Source organism: Vanessa atalanta, chromosome 14, assembly GCF_905147765.1.
Source record: "Vanessa atalanta chromosome 14, ilVanAtal1.2, whole genome shotgun sequence".
Lineage (NCBI taxonomy): Eukaryota > Metazoa > Arthropoda > Insecta > Lepidoptera > Nymphalidae > Vanessa > Vanessa atalanta.
Window position 1 is genome coordinate 4,319,438 of NC_061884.1, and position 15,321 is coordinate 4,334,758.

At 29.6% G+C, this 15,321-nt stretch overlaps 1 protein-coding gene across 1 annotated transcript; it reads left to right on the plus strand.

The window, feature by feature from the left end:
- Window positions 1-1,953: 1,953 nt before the first annotated feature.
- On the plus strand, window positions 1,954-10,853 carry LOC125068978 (altered inheritance of mitochondria protein 3-like). Its single transcript, XM_047678384.1, has 2 exons — window positions 1,954-2,032; window positions 9,552-10,853. Exons 1-2 carry the CDS (start codon window positions 2,018-2,020, stop codon window positions 10,851-10,853), a joined length of 1,317 nt encoding a protein of 438 aa, XP_047534340.1. The 5' UTR covers window positions 1,954-2,017.
- Window positions 10,854-15,321: the final 4,468 nt, after the last annotated feature.

A 15,321-nucleotide genomic window follows, 5' to 3' on the forward strand; every position in this document is an offset into this window, starting at 1 on the left:
ATATATTTACACTTGTTTCTAAGGGGTCATACACTACCGTTTGCAACTTTGTTATAATATCTTGTTTATTTTAAATATTCATTGTTAAAAACTATAAAAAAATGCGCGTAATTTATTTATTGTTTCAAAAATATCTATGAAATATCACTTGCTATTGTTGGATTATAATAATTATAGTATTTAAATATTTTACATTATATCCGAATGATAACTTCAATTTTTGAAAACCCTATCATTATTTTTGAAATCGAACGACGTCAATTTCATAATCGTAAATATTACGACGGTATGTAATGATACCTGCCAATTGTGATGATACGTTATTAGCGAGGTACGACTCACTATAACGTGACCATTTCTCAAATTTAAAAAGTGATAATTTTATTATCATTTTTATTATTTACGTAGGCTATAAAATAAAATGGTTCTACTATATACTAATTAAATAAACAATTTTTCCCAGAATACAAAATTCGCCCATTATTAATCATTATTAAAAGTCATGTACGTTTTAATTTGAATGTTTCGACCAATTTGTTCTCTCTTTATTTCCTTATTGATATAACTACAATTCTTAAATAGCTACACGAAAAAAAAAGTTCAAAAACAGAAGATTGAGGTACTGAACTTTTGTACCTTTGCATAGTTACATATAATATACAGACGATAACTAATTTATGCATTTTAGTACTTTTACTATTTTCATAATCTAGTGCTAAGCAGTGGCTAAAAATCTAGAGATATTGGGAACAAATTTCAAATCAGGTAAAAAATAAACTGATTTACTGTCCAGAAAATTTAAATAACAACCAGTTCAACTGAGTTGGAAATAGACAGTCCTTGCCTCTGAAAACAGGTAAAAGGGTTTCTGCTACTGATTTTTCTCATGTTGGGTAGTCTGAGGGTGAAGAAATATATAGGTAGGTTAAATCGTGTTGGTGCAGTATAATATTTTCTGTATAGTTGAATATTCCTGCTGTTTTGCGAATCTAAAAAATGATATTATTTCATGTGGATTTTGTTAATATAACAAAATTTATTCAAATTTATTATTAAAAATTCATTGTTTATTTGTTATAGATTTACATTTAACGTAACTCATTTATACATTACAGATATACAGCTGCATATTAGAATATGTTAATTTTATTAGTTTCTTTTTTTCTCGATGATTGTGTCTTTGTCAGTCAACGATTTTCGCACGAATAACGACGCTTAAAAAAAGGTCAGTATAAGATAGAATTATATTTGATATTTACTATTTGTAAGTATTGACATACCAAATTGCTTTGCCGAGAACTGCAGTTTTGAGAGAAAGGGCGACTGATCTATTTGTTTCAAAATCAGGAAATTTATAATTACTGTCGTAGACATTTATAAATAGTGACCTATATTTTAAACTTTATAAGATGTTATTTGAAATTTTGAAAAGTTAGACCTTATTTAGATGCTGGGGGTTAATGACCTTATTACTACTATCACTTACCAATGAGAAGTTTCAATGTTCGATTTCATTAGGAATATCATATTATAATATACATCTGGGTATCAACTTTACGCCTTTCTTACACCGATATGTAGAATGTATTTAACAACGCCACAAGAGATACAAGCGTCCACTTAGGTACCAAACGAGTAGCCGACCGAACGCCTTCTTTCTTAAATTAAAAAAAGTAAAAACATTGTATATCATATTTACATTTCTTATCATCTTCGATTGCATTTTTTTTATTTACGCACCAAAATTAGAGTTAAAAAAGTTTTTATTCAGTATGGAATTGTCAATTAAAATTTCTATATCATTATCGGGTGCAATGTAGTGAAAAAAAGTAACTATCACTTTTAATATTATAGGGTTTCTAGTGGCTTCGCTTGCAATCAGACGGATATGAAGAAAGAGTGCAGTCCACACTTACGAGTCAAGATGCGGTGACTGCCTGTGCTGCGGAAGTGCTTTGATGTGTTAATAAAACAATAAGTTCGAAACTCGTGAAGTGTTTATCAAAACGGGGTCATCATGTTCTTATTAAAGGTGAGATATGATATTTGATAATTTTTTAATATTATAAAACTGGAAATCTTCATCGTCTCTTTGTATAAGCATCAAACAAAAACAATTGAACCAATTTTGTAAAACTTTTGAACAAAAAGTTATGAGTGGATTCCAAACGGTGCTGTTTTTTATTTCGCTACAATCATGAAAGCTGGTTATGTTATTATAACAAGAGAACGACATTTTTCATAAACAATAGCAATCGATATAAGATAAGCTCCCATTTGAACTGTATCACTATTAATATATAGGTCAATTTTAATTTAATTTTATGTTAAAATGGACTGTAGTAAAGTGGCGTTTACATACTAGTATTTTATAAAGGATTCTCTAATATTCTCCTAATAATGAATTCCATCCATTAAAATATAATAATAAGAGCATAGTTTGAAAGAAAATGTTGTTGATTATTTGTGTATGTGTGTGTAGTGTGTATGTGTGTGTGTGTAGTATAGATTTTTCATTTTATCATGATGATGAACACATACATTGACTCAATACATAATGTGTTTTATGAGAAAATGAAATAGATTATTGTTATTATTGAAGCTGATAGGTTCGTTAATTGTAACAGGGTGTTTTATTTATTATGTATATAAAGAATCATATATACATAATGATGATGTATGACGACCATTTATTTAATTCAATTATGCATTTTTATCTTTAAACTCTAACTAGAATTAGTATTTTGGCATAACGTATATAATTTGGAATGTTTCTGTTATTGCACTAAAACAGCATCAGGTATAATATAATGTTTGAAATATAGCCCGTTGCAATAAAAAACTGTAATGGACCAAAATTTAAAGTACAGTAAAGTTATGTCAATTTTCTCTCAAAGGTTATCAACGTTCTTTAAACTTTTTTTCAGATAAAATCCATTCAATTTAACTATATGTTGCAACTTTGGAACATGCCGTAAAATTCTTGCTAGATTGCTGTTACATTTTAGGAGTTTACTTAATGGATTGATGCAGTATTTATAATTCCATTTACGACTCAAATCGGCCGTAAAATTCAAATCGAAATCGATTTAAAAGATCCAACGATGTTACGAGAATCGATGCGTATAATTGTAATCGATTACTTTATTTAAATTTTCAAGGGTTTTCTTATAGTTTGAGCCGTCTGAAAAGTTATATTTGATTAACAATTATATCAAATATATCAAAAAGCAATAAATATGAGCTATCTACTTATTATACTGTATACTATACATTACGCATTAATTTTAGCTACAATTAAATTAAAGTCTATTTTCTTTTTTTTAGCTATCAATAAGTATGTGTCCGTAAGATAATTATATTCTCACGATTAAAATGAATAATCGACTTATTCAAGGTTGGCTTGTAGAAGTAAAACAGCTGAAGTTATCGTATTAAATATAACTGTTATATCGTTTTGATGTCAATTTCTTTTGCGAACGCCAAATCGGTTTCCATCGGGATCGCTCAGCCGGTAATCTTTTAGTTTACCGGACTCATTGATGGGCGGAAGCAGTTGAGGGAGGCATTAGAAACCCGTCTGGACATAGCGAAGCTTCCTTCCTATGGACTTCATGAAAAATTATGCAACTGGATCAATAGGTTTTTGGCAGATTGGAACATCACGGTCGTTGTCGACGGTGCACGATCTGCCCTAAAATTCGTTAATTCTGGTGTTTCACAAGACTGTGTAATATCACCTACTCTGTTTCTTCTTTATATCATTGACTTGTAGAAAATCAGCAACATTCACTGTTGTACAGACGACCGTACCGTAAACCTCATACACCGGCCGTGCTAATATTTTTAGGAAACACGTCGATGATAACGGAAACATACTTGTTTGTGAAATCGTGTCTTTGTTGAACAAAGTCTCGCACCGGGGCCTGCCGGCCGTAGTCCAATTCCACCCCAAAAAGACACAACTTAGCTCTGAAAATTTAAATTTAAATTTTCAAGGGTTTTCTTCACGATTTTAGAACATTCCTATTGCTCCCACAGCTAGTATCGGAATACTTAACGATGATGTTTCGAACCTCTTTATTTCCGCGGTCAACTAAAAGCCAAACTTCTTCCATTTGACCGTCTTTTAGGCAGAGCTGCTCGAATTATCGACAATCAAGCCATTTCCGAACTCTTTGGTTTTGCGTAGAAATGTTGGATCACTCTGATTCTTCTACCGCATTTTCACGGGAAATGTTCCTAAGAATTGTTTGAATTAATGCGTGGTGCAGAATTTCACCTTCAGACATTGTGTCAAAATTCGAAGTTTCATTTGCATTATATCCAAATTTCCCCTAATAAAATCGGTTTACACTATTAATATATAAGAAGAATAAGCCGTGGACGTTTTACTACAAATGTAGATAAAATTTTCAATCATAAATTTAAAGATTCTGATTATACTGGTTTTAATTACGATATACTTAACATTGAACACAAACAATGAATACGTTAGCATGTCAAATATTTAAAAAAAGAGGCGTGTTCTTATGCAGGCTGAGTCTTCAGCTTCTATTTCTTCAGTGTATTATGTAATTAAATATATTCTGTACTTGTAATTAAATAATTAATTATAATTAAATGATAAAAATCTACTGTAATATCCTCTTTTGTCGCCACTACTATAATATTCACAAATTTAAACATTAACAATTTAGATTTGTCGCCAAAGAAGTATAACTTAAATGTTACGGTTTACATGAACAATATTTAAATTAATTTGGATTTTGATAACATTTTTGTTTGATTTTAAAAATCAATTTATCTTTAGCGACTTTTACTGTTTGTTTTAGTAGCTTTACAAATGATAGTAGCTTAGAACATAAAAATTTAAACCATACTTAAGACAATATATATTTTTTTTAAATTAGCGTCCATGCAATACTAATTTACGCAATTAGATATTTTCTGTCAATACGGCGGTTCGCTAGTATTGAATCATTTTTATTTAACACTACCGCCTGAAGAAAATGAGAAGAGCACTTATCATGATATTATTTGATAGTATATTTGCTTTATAACGTTTATTTAATTATTGATTTATGTCATATTGAGAAATATGAATAATAATTTTATTGTGAATCATAGATCAATATGACCATGACTTATACATAATTATGTTGGTCCAAATTTGGATATTTGTGACTGCCAAGAAATTTGATTTGTTTGCTGTGAAGGTTTTTTTCTTTGCATATAAGATCTGCAGTTATTTAATTATATTGATGAAATATGAAAGCGGACGAAAACAGTTTTTTATACGGATAAAACATCGTATTACTTCGTTCATTTTGGATAAAATATTAACAAAGTATATATACAAAGCTTATTCATTCATCGTTCTTTCTATTAGTGAAAACAGTATCAAAGTCCGTTGAGTAGTTTAGAAAAAGAAAACGGAGATGCAGACAAAAACAGAACAGAAATATTGTATATAGATTAAAATGCACTTTAAAAACATATTTGCTTTAAGTAATAAAAAAATGTAAGGCGGCTTAAAGTCGACTTAGTGTTTTTAATTAATGAATTTGGGTCGGTCATAAAGACATTTGAGCAATTCGGTTCTTAATTATTTATGACTATAGACACTTACTGAATTAGAACACACTAGTTCAATTTTTTATCGATTCTTATTTAAAATAAATCGAACTCTAATTTAATTATTCCTTAAAATGTAAAAGTAAAATGATAATTACATAATAAAGGTAAACATTTCTGCTTAAATTTTATGTTGAAATAAGAAGTGATCGAAACAAAAACTTCAGAAACAGAACTTTTGCAATATTTGGTGAAGTTAGGACACTCCACATATGGCTCGTTCCAGTTTAAGATTTTTCTTATTATTTTTATTATACGTTCTGGCGAATGGTGTCTTGAGTTGTTTTAAAATTTATTGAAAATTATATATGTCCATCTTGAGATGGGCATATGGCAGTTTACAGATATATAAGGCAATGTTAAAACATATGAGCAGCTAGACTAATATTCTTTATATAATTGCTCTATATCTTGTTTTGTGACGTTTTATTATTACAATTAATATTAGTATAATGCTTTATTTTAGGTTTAATACGTATATACTTCATATTGTAAAAAATGTTTTTTTTTAGGATGATAAAAACAAACGCGCCTTATCTTGCGGTTATTATTCTCTTACGGTTAGGTAATTACACACCCAATTAAATTTCATTTAAAATCAAAATATAATTACTTAATCGCCACGTACCTTTTAAAGGAATTATTTGTATAATTATAAATATATATTCAGGAGTTTAACCAGTTTCAATCAACATTTAACAGTTTATTATCTTTAAGACAACCTTTTTTAATTTGGAATACATATTAAAAATGATGGATGTTTGGTTATAGCCCTACGTGATCAAAATTATTTTAAAAAGTTTACACGTATGACAAGCTATATAAAGCAATTGCCTGTACTCTATCGTATATCAAGTCGATATCCTTGCAGCTTGCAGTGACGAAGTTTTTTTTAATAAATAACTCAACATGCTTCACCTAGATTTAACTTGATATGTGTATGCAGCTAATGTGTAATTCATGTATTATGACATAATACTTACGACCTAAATATGAAATAATGTGTCTTTGTATCTATAAAACGATGTATGTATAATGTATATAGCAAGCTTATAAGCTAAATGAAGGCTAAGGATAAAATGCCACAGTGAAAGTATTACATATTTGTATCCAATGTTTAGCTAATCGCTAATCAGGGTTACAAAGGTTAGATGGTTATCATTTTATGTAAAAAAAACTAGCAACATGTCTCGTTAAATAATAAGCCATTATGTCAAACCTTGAAATAAAAGGTCTGATTTGTTATATTATTCTATATACTCGGTAATAATTTAATAAGAAAATACACATTAAATATTGAGTCTTAGAAGTAATATTGTCTGATGTGATGTGAAGTTTGTTTGGTTATCAATAAATACTTTGATCTTGTCATCTTATTTTTATCGGCTTATGTCACGATCTTCGGGATAGCTAAGCTTTGTTATAGTTCGAGTTAAGGTAAGAGTATATCATTATAATCACCAGTCAGTGTGTGTTAAAGGTACAAAGGACATAACATGATTGGCAGGGCATTAATGTCGAATGGGATTTACACACCTTGCTTGCTAATAACTACAGGTAAAGGTAACTACAAATATAATGCACATAATCTTGTTAAAATAAAAAGCTAACATCAGATCTAATCTCAATCAGTGAAGCTATTTGTAACGATGATTTATCAATGAATTTAATCGTATTACGTATTCGCCATTGTTTGTGCCTACGCTTTTTGGTGTCATTTTTTTTTATTAATATTAAATATAAATTTTAAAAAGCGTGGGTTAAATGAATTTTAATAAATAACGTTACAAAACCATGATATATGATTTGTATTTGATAGTTTGTTACTGTTTTGTAATACAGCTGGTACACATTATATATACGTTGTGCTTATAATATTTTTTGAGAGATAAAGAGAGACGTTGAATTATTCATATATCTTTGCCGAGAAGCACAATTATTACTTAATGTGAGAAAAAAGTCTTCTTAAAGTTAAAACAGGTTATATATTTTTATATAATATTATAAATGCGAAAGTAACTCTGATCGTCTGAACTCCTTCACGGCCAAACCACTGAAACTTATTTGATGTTATTTGGGATAAAGTAAGCTAGAAGTCCAAGATAGGACATACTATTTTTTTATGCGTAATGCTTGACGACCAACCCCTAAAACTTTAGCGAAGCCGGTAACGACAACTAGAATAATTTTGTCTGACTCTTCCTTTGCGTTAAAACATTATAAATACCTAATTCAGTACATGCGTTGTAATGTAATATGTTTACGATTATAATGAAAGCAAAACGATGAAACTACAAAATAAGTATAAATATATATAAGTGAACTCTCTAATCAAGAGATTAAATATGCAGAAACTGACGTGTTATAAAAAATAAGTAAGTTGATTAGTTTAAATAAAAAGTAGTAATTTTTAAATTATATAAGAACTTTTTACTATGTGGCCATGTCAATCACCTGTTAATAAGATGAGTTGACTTATAAAAATGTTGACCCCTTGACACTTGTATTTATGTGATGTAAATTTATATGCTTAGTAATGTATCAATGCAGCATAAAACATATTTCAGTGGCGTGACCAATCTGATTAGAATTCTAATAATTATACGTTCACGTAATTTAAAATCTAAATAAAATAATAACGTTAAAGTAAAGTAACAGCAATCATTTTCAATATTAGGATTAGTGGAGATATATTCGTCCGAAACATGCAGGACGTTTTCGCCCGAGTACGTCCGATGTGAAGTAGAAACACAAACCAAACATATTTTTTAATTATTGGCCAATATGGAGAGGCAAATGACTTTATTATAAAAGTAAAAAATAAACTAAGACAAAGTATTACATCAAAATAATGAAACAAATGTTCTTTTATTATTATTATTAATATAAAACAATAACAAAGTAACGGAGTTGAAGAAAAAGCACTTTCAAAATTACGTATCTTCAATCAGCGCATGTGATGTGAAATTAAAAAAACAAAGGAACGCGTAATATAACAGACGCTTTATATATTATAATTTCACATATCAATCTGTTTTTATGTTATGAATATCATTTGCATGTTCCGAATATTACATCACAAGTATATTTCTTAATATATTAACTAATCTAATAAAACCGAGAGATTGTTTGTTTTTTAGATTGAAGCGATAATCTCTAACTACCAGTAGGACTTGAAAAAATCTTATTGCTTCTAATAGTCCACGCTGGTGATATAAATTATTAATTATCTATCTATATAGAAATAATCAAAGTGTCACAGACTGAGACGCACCACGAGATCTCTTAAAGTATAGGTCTAGTGCATCTGAAATTTATCATAGTTAGTCCTTTCGCGACGTAGGCGCTCACTAAGAAGATTCTTTTATATGAATTTTATCAGTGCGAAGATGGATATAGTATTTCATATATAATATTATATTGTTAGATATTATTAGATAAATTAAGTAATTATAAAGTTACTCATTGTAAAATAATTATAAAAATAGATTGTTAGATATAGTTTATTCTACCAGAACATACGTTTGCAAAACTGTGTATATATTACAAAAACGAAGTAAACATATCATTATAGTTACCATTGAGTGCGTATTATACTTACTTGTCACTATAATAATGTTAATCAAGGAAACCGCAAGTTACATCCACCAGAAAGTGGAATGCAATTAGATAACCACATAAATTGAGAGTAAAAGCTGGCACGCTCCCTTTTACAAGTGCGTTGCTATAGCAACCGGTTTCATAATAAACAGTTGTGTTTTTTTTCCATTCACCGACTATGTTCGCTGTAATGATAGGATCTGGTTATCCCGCGGCACACCTTATCGCACCTTTTTTAGCAAATCAGTTCACTGACCACGGGCATACCTTTACATCTATTTATTTATACTAATGTATATGTTTTAATGTTTCAGATAGCACCAATTTTTCTACTGGCTCTCACAGTTGCAGCTGAGAAAAAGATAGAATTACAGGATATAGAAGAAGATAATTTAAGAAGTGAAAAGGAAAAACAATACGAGAAGTCAGAAGGACAACAGCAAGGTTATGGTGCTTCAGCTCCTGGCTTAGTACCACTTGACTATCTCAAAAATAATTTCGTCCAATACTTTAACCCAACTCAAGCGCCACAGCAAAATCGTTATGTACATCAATACGCTGTTACTGAACAGCCAGAAAGACCACCCGTTACTCCGAAACCTCAATATGGAACACCAACACAGCAAGCGATGGTTGGGTATTTGTCAAATGTACCAATGCAAATTTATTTGGTTCCTCAATACTACAATGAACCTACAGAGCAAGCGGCGCATCCTCGACCTGAAGTTCAACTACCTGCACCAGCTGTCACTCAAGTGTCTTATCAGGAACCACAAAATGTCCAACAGCACACTGGTTACATTCAAGTGCCTACTTATGTGACACCAACGAGTAAAACATATCTACAGCCATACAATGCTCCTGTATCGTATTATAGTTACACTCAGCCGACAATAGCACCGGCTCAGGCCTCTGTTACACCAGTTTTGGCATATCAAATGCCAGTTGTTCACTATCCCACTGCTATATCTGCACCACCACCAAAGGATTATTACCAAAGTCATCAATACATAGACACAAATTCAGTTGATGAAAGTCAAAATAACGATTTAAATAATCCTAAGTCATATCCTAGTCACTTTGAAGAACCATTACCAAAACCTTCGGGTTCAGGGTATCCAAGGTACTACAATTCTCGGACGCCTATTAGAGATGAATACAGACATCCTATAGAACTGCCGAGTCCAAGCCCACTACTTTTGAAGGCCCCACCGGCACATTTAGCACATATTCCAAAAGCTTTGCCATTTTATCGTCCTTCAACGAAACCCGTTTACCAAACTGGAGGAGGATATATATCGAGTACGTTTACTCCTAGACCGAATGAAAATTACGCGATTCCTTTAAAAAGACGCCCGACATCATTATTGGATTCTTATATACCGTCTAGTATTCAGATAGAATATATGAAAAGAGGTTATACTAAAGATTCATTATCCGCTTACGAAGCGTTATCAAGTGGCAGACATTTGTCCCAGTTGCCGCAGTCGTCTGTTATTCCGAGACATTACGAGCGAGGATTTCTACCGAATCAGATGTACCATACGGCCGCAGGTGGTATAACATATGGACATCACAAAAGAGCTCCAAAACTGGATAAAGTTTCACAAAAATAGCTTTTACTAGGTTTTTAGATCTGTATAATGATTAAGAGAATAGTGTAATATTTATCTCACGCTATGTTAAGATTTGACTTAGCTATATTGACTAGTTATAATTAGTTTAATGTTACTGTTTTATGTATTTTATTATACTATAAGAAATTTACATAATAATTATCACAAAGAATTTCAATCAAAAATCCATTTGATAAAGAAACATTTCTGTAAGAAAACCGAACTATAACACCTTTAATTCTCGTTAATAACATTGAACATAATTTACAATGAATAATCTGTAATTTATTGCTTTAAAAAAACGCTTAGCTCTATTTAAAAAAAAAGCAATGAGAATTTAGTTATAAAATCAGAATGTGCCTGAGTTTGTTTTTTAAGATTCTTCTTTTTTATTGTAAATACCATGATTTGATATATTTATAAAATGATTATTACTAAATATTCAATTGTAAGAGAGAGTTTTAACGAGGCTTGTCATGTGTTTTAATTGTTAAAATAATCGATAGGTCAGTATTTTAGTATATATAGAACAGTTATATAGTATTAGCAGATGTCTTTAACCGGAATTGTTAATAAAAATAAGTAAAATTAGTATTTGTTATGAGTATCTTATTTTTTAAAGTCCTTTACATATTTATAGAAATTTTGCAGCGTCATATCCTACTTAAAACTGTAGAAGGCAGATTTGAAATAATAAAATAATATATTTTTGGAATTCTAAATCGCAGTAAAATTCAAATCTTAGGTTCCATATATATTTAAAAAAAATAGCAATTGATCTAAACAGCTGAAGAACTTTATGAAGCTGAAAATGAGATTAGTTTTTTTATAAATCAGTTATTTTTCTTAGTTGGATGTTGAACATCAAATAATTTTGACTTTACTGTCGACACTCTCGGCTGATGCAATTATTATTATCTTTTAAATCGATATAAAAAATTCTAGCATAGCAATTTCAGTTTTCATGAAAATCGGCCGTGATCATCTTTCGATAATCCTTGTAATTTGTCGTCAAGACACACCCTAAATTTTTCAAGTATTTAAATAATTTATGAATATTTACTTGCACGATATAAATTTGATATATGAAAATATACATATCTATATTGATTTGCTCTAATATAGTACCATACTAGTAATAATAAAATAGGGACCAAAACCAAAACCTTTGAAACCATTATAGATTTTTATCAAAGATTTTATGGGATAGCCATAACTTTTTTAATTCGTTACAAATAAGATATTGCACTTCGTATATTTTATACTAGCGTCCCCACCATGCCTTGCTGTGGCTACGTTATACGTTGACTTATATTGTATGATAATATTTAGCCAAAACCTCCAAATACACAAAAACTAAAACATTCAATTGGTACAATTTTCATGTCAAAATGATCAACGGTTTTTGCATGAGCATGATAATAAAACAGCGATTTTAACAAGTTTGTTTATTCTAATAAAATGTCGCTGGTAGACAAAATTGCTACAATATTTCAAAAGATTTTAATATCGTTAAAAAACAAAAATGGTTTCCATTCAAACGCCTAAGACCGTATAATAAAATATTTTTGTTATGTAGAACGTTTCCTACGTGGTTTTCCCACAGACCTGTATTGAAGCTACAACATAATCGTATCAGACGATTATTGTACACTTTGTTTGAATGTGTATTTAAGATAATTTTGTTCCGGCGTCTGCAAATACGAGTCACGAGTGGATGTCGATTATCAACCTACTTTCTATGACGGAACAAGATCACATAAATATAATATATTATATTTAAAATGAATTTCTTAACCTATGTTTACATATATCAATTTGTATTTTTTCCGGTATTATTTAGAATCTACTTCCTTTTGTTGTATATACTCAGCCTTATATTATGTGACCACCTCGCGCTTAGACTGCTGCTTGGCTATTATTTATAAAAAAAAGTATTTAATGTATGAAAAGTAAGATAATGACGACAGATTCTGTAATATAATGGTGTAATCAAAATATAACGTAATTATGTTGTTTTGTGGTAACAGGAAATAATAATAAGTTAAAACTGAGGAAATTCGATTTTTTGTTTTTGATTGATGAGTTCTATTTAGTTTCAATCTAAGCTTTGAGTATTTATGAATAACGTACATATAGAAATTGTAATTCTTATAAAAATATTTAGTTATTAAAAGGTATCCATTGCGTAATTTTATTATAAATTACCAAGGAGTGGCCTGATTAAAAATGGGAGTGCATTCATTGATGTAAAATGACGTGGTTTAATATTTCGAATTTTTCGGATTTTATAAGTAGTCATATTTAAAAACTAGCTGAGCCCACGACTTCGTGTACGTTTGAATTTAACCAAAAAAATATTATTGCAGCTTAAGTTACACCTTATTACATCAACTATCTACCAGTGAAAGTCCCGTCAAAATTGGTCCAGCCGTTCCAGAGATTAGAACAAAAAGACAAAAATTGAAAAATATTTTATTTTGGTATACATATATACCGTGTATACATACATATGCATTTAGAAAAAAGCGGTTATTTTAATATTACAAACAGACTCTAATTTTATTGTACTATGCGTAGATTATATAGTACGACACATTAATTTGATTTACAAATTGTATGTTACAGATTAGTCATTTTGAACCTAACATGGCTCCTTTTTACTGTGTGTTTGATTATACAACATCAAGTATTTTGACATAAAGAGCTGGGAAGATCAGGTCTTTTTGTTTCATAGTTAAGGGCTAGATTACTTGAATCTTGAACGAAGATTTAAATTCATGTGTTTTATTTGTGTTTATAAAGCATCACGAGCTATCTGGTGAAGTAATATATTGCTCGGAAAGTATGCCAATTCGCATTAAAGAAGCAGATATGAATATATGGAATAAACTCCATACCTCCTGCTCAAGAGGAGCCTTTAGGCTTTTCAACTTCCCAATTTTTCTATATATTTTTTATTACGATTCAATATGAATGGAATAAATGTTATAATAACAGCTATAGCAGCTATACAACTACAGATATATCTGAATATTTGTATCAATGTATCGCTTAAAAGATATTAGCAGAAAAGCGACACTGTTATATGTTATTTGAATAACGTGTTATATGAAAATAGGAAGCGAAACATTGCGTACCTAGTTGATTTAATTTGTTTCATAATGAGATTGTTTTATAACGGTGGTTTCTTTTAAAAAAAAGTATAACACAGCAATTTCACTTAAAAATCTTATTTTAGTAAATACGAGAAAAAAGTGTATAAATACAAGGAAATATTAAGGATAAAAAGAGTATTAATATGGTTTAATGTTGTCTCGCTTTATATGGATTATGTTAAAGACATTAGATGACTTATGGGTACCAGTTCAAATATATATATTTTTAATATAACTTTACAGTCTGTTTATATTTAATTATAACTATTAATACAATAATATAAACTTTTATTTCATAGTATTATATATTACTTTACAACGCCATCTGTGAAAAATTTACACAACTACAAAGTTGGTCTCTACAATTATTGTAACTCTCTAAATACAAAGAGCATTTTAAGAGCATGGTTTCTTTAAGAGAAGTTCGTATCGATTTTTTTAGATGCCGCTAGTAAAACATATTAGTTTTATATAGTTAATTTATATATATAGAATAATTTAGAGTTAAATGATCTACTGAATCCACTCATATAAAAGATCCGTTATAATCGTTACAAGAGAATAGGTACCAGACCAACGGCTTCACTTTCTTTCAGAGACTAGATTGTTAAGCTAATATAACTACTAATTCTTAGTTCATCAACTGTTATCGGCCTGACTCAGGATTCGAAATAGAGTAGTTAGGCTCCCTAAGCGTATAAGCAAGGCCATTAAGAATTTACAGTAAAATATTTTTGTAACAGGTTTTTTTTAAATGTTTTTATAGATTATATTTTCAATTTAAAAATTGAATAAAGAATACCTTTTCGTAAACCGAAGATTTAATGCTATGACCAACATTTATACTTATGTTTTATAAGTATAAATGTTGGTCATAGCATAACTATAATAATAATTACTAAAAATAAGTTCATAAGTTTTATAATATTATATAAATACATATTCATTTGATTTAATTTCATCTTAATTATATATGAAATTTTATAAACAAATCATACTAAGCGACGTATACACAAATACTCGTATATTCGTCAACATAGAGCAGAGTATTGGAGTAAGTTACAAATATTCGTTGACAGGTGAGGAGTAAGTTTCAAGCAGCGAGACATTTACGAATTGTTATCTTACTCTTTGAATATAACATTTGAATGTTAGCTCATGGAATTTAAGCTTACAAAATATTTGCAATGGCTCTTTAAATGTTGTTGAAAACAATTATCCGAAGCGACTCGGCCGCTATTTACTTTACATTTATGTTACCAGATACCAGAAACTTTTACGCAAGTGTCAGCAACAGAGTTTCACTAAAT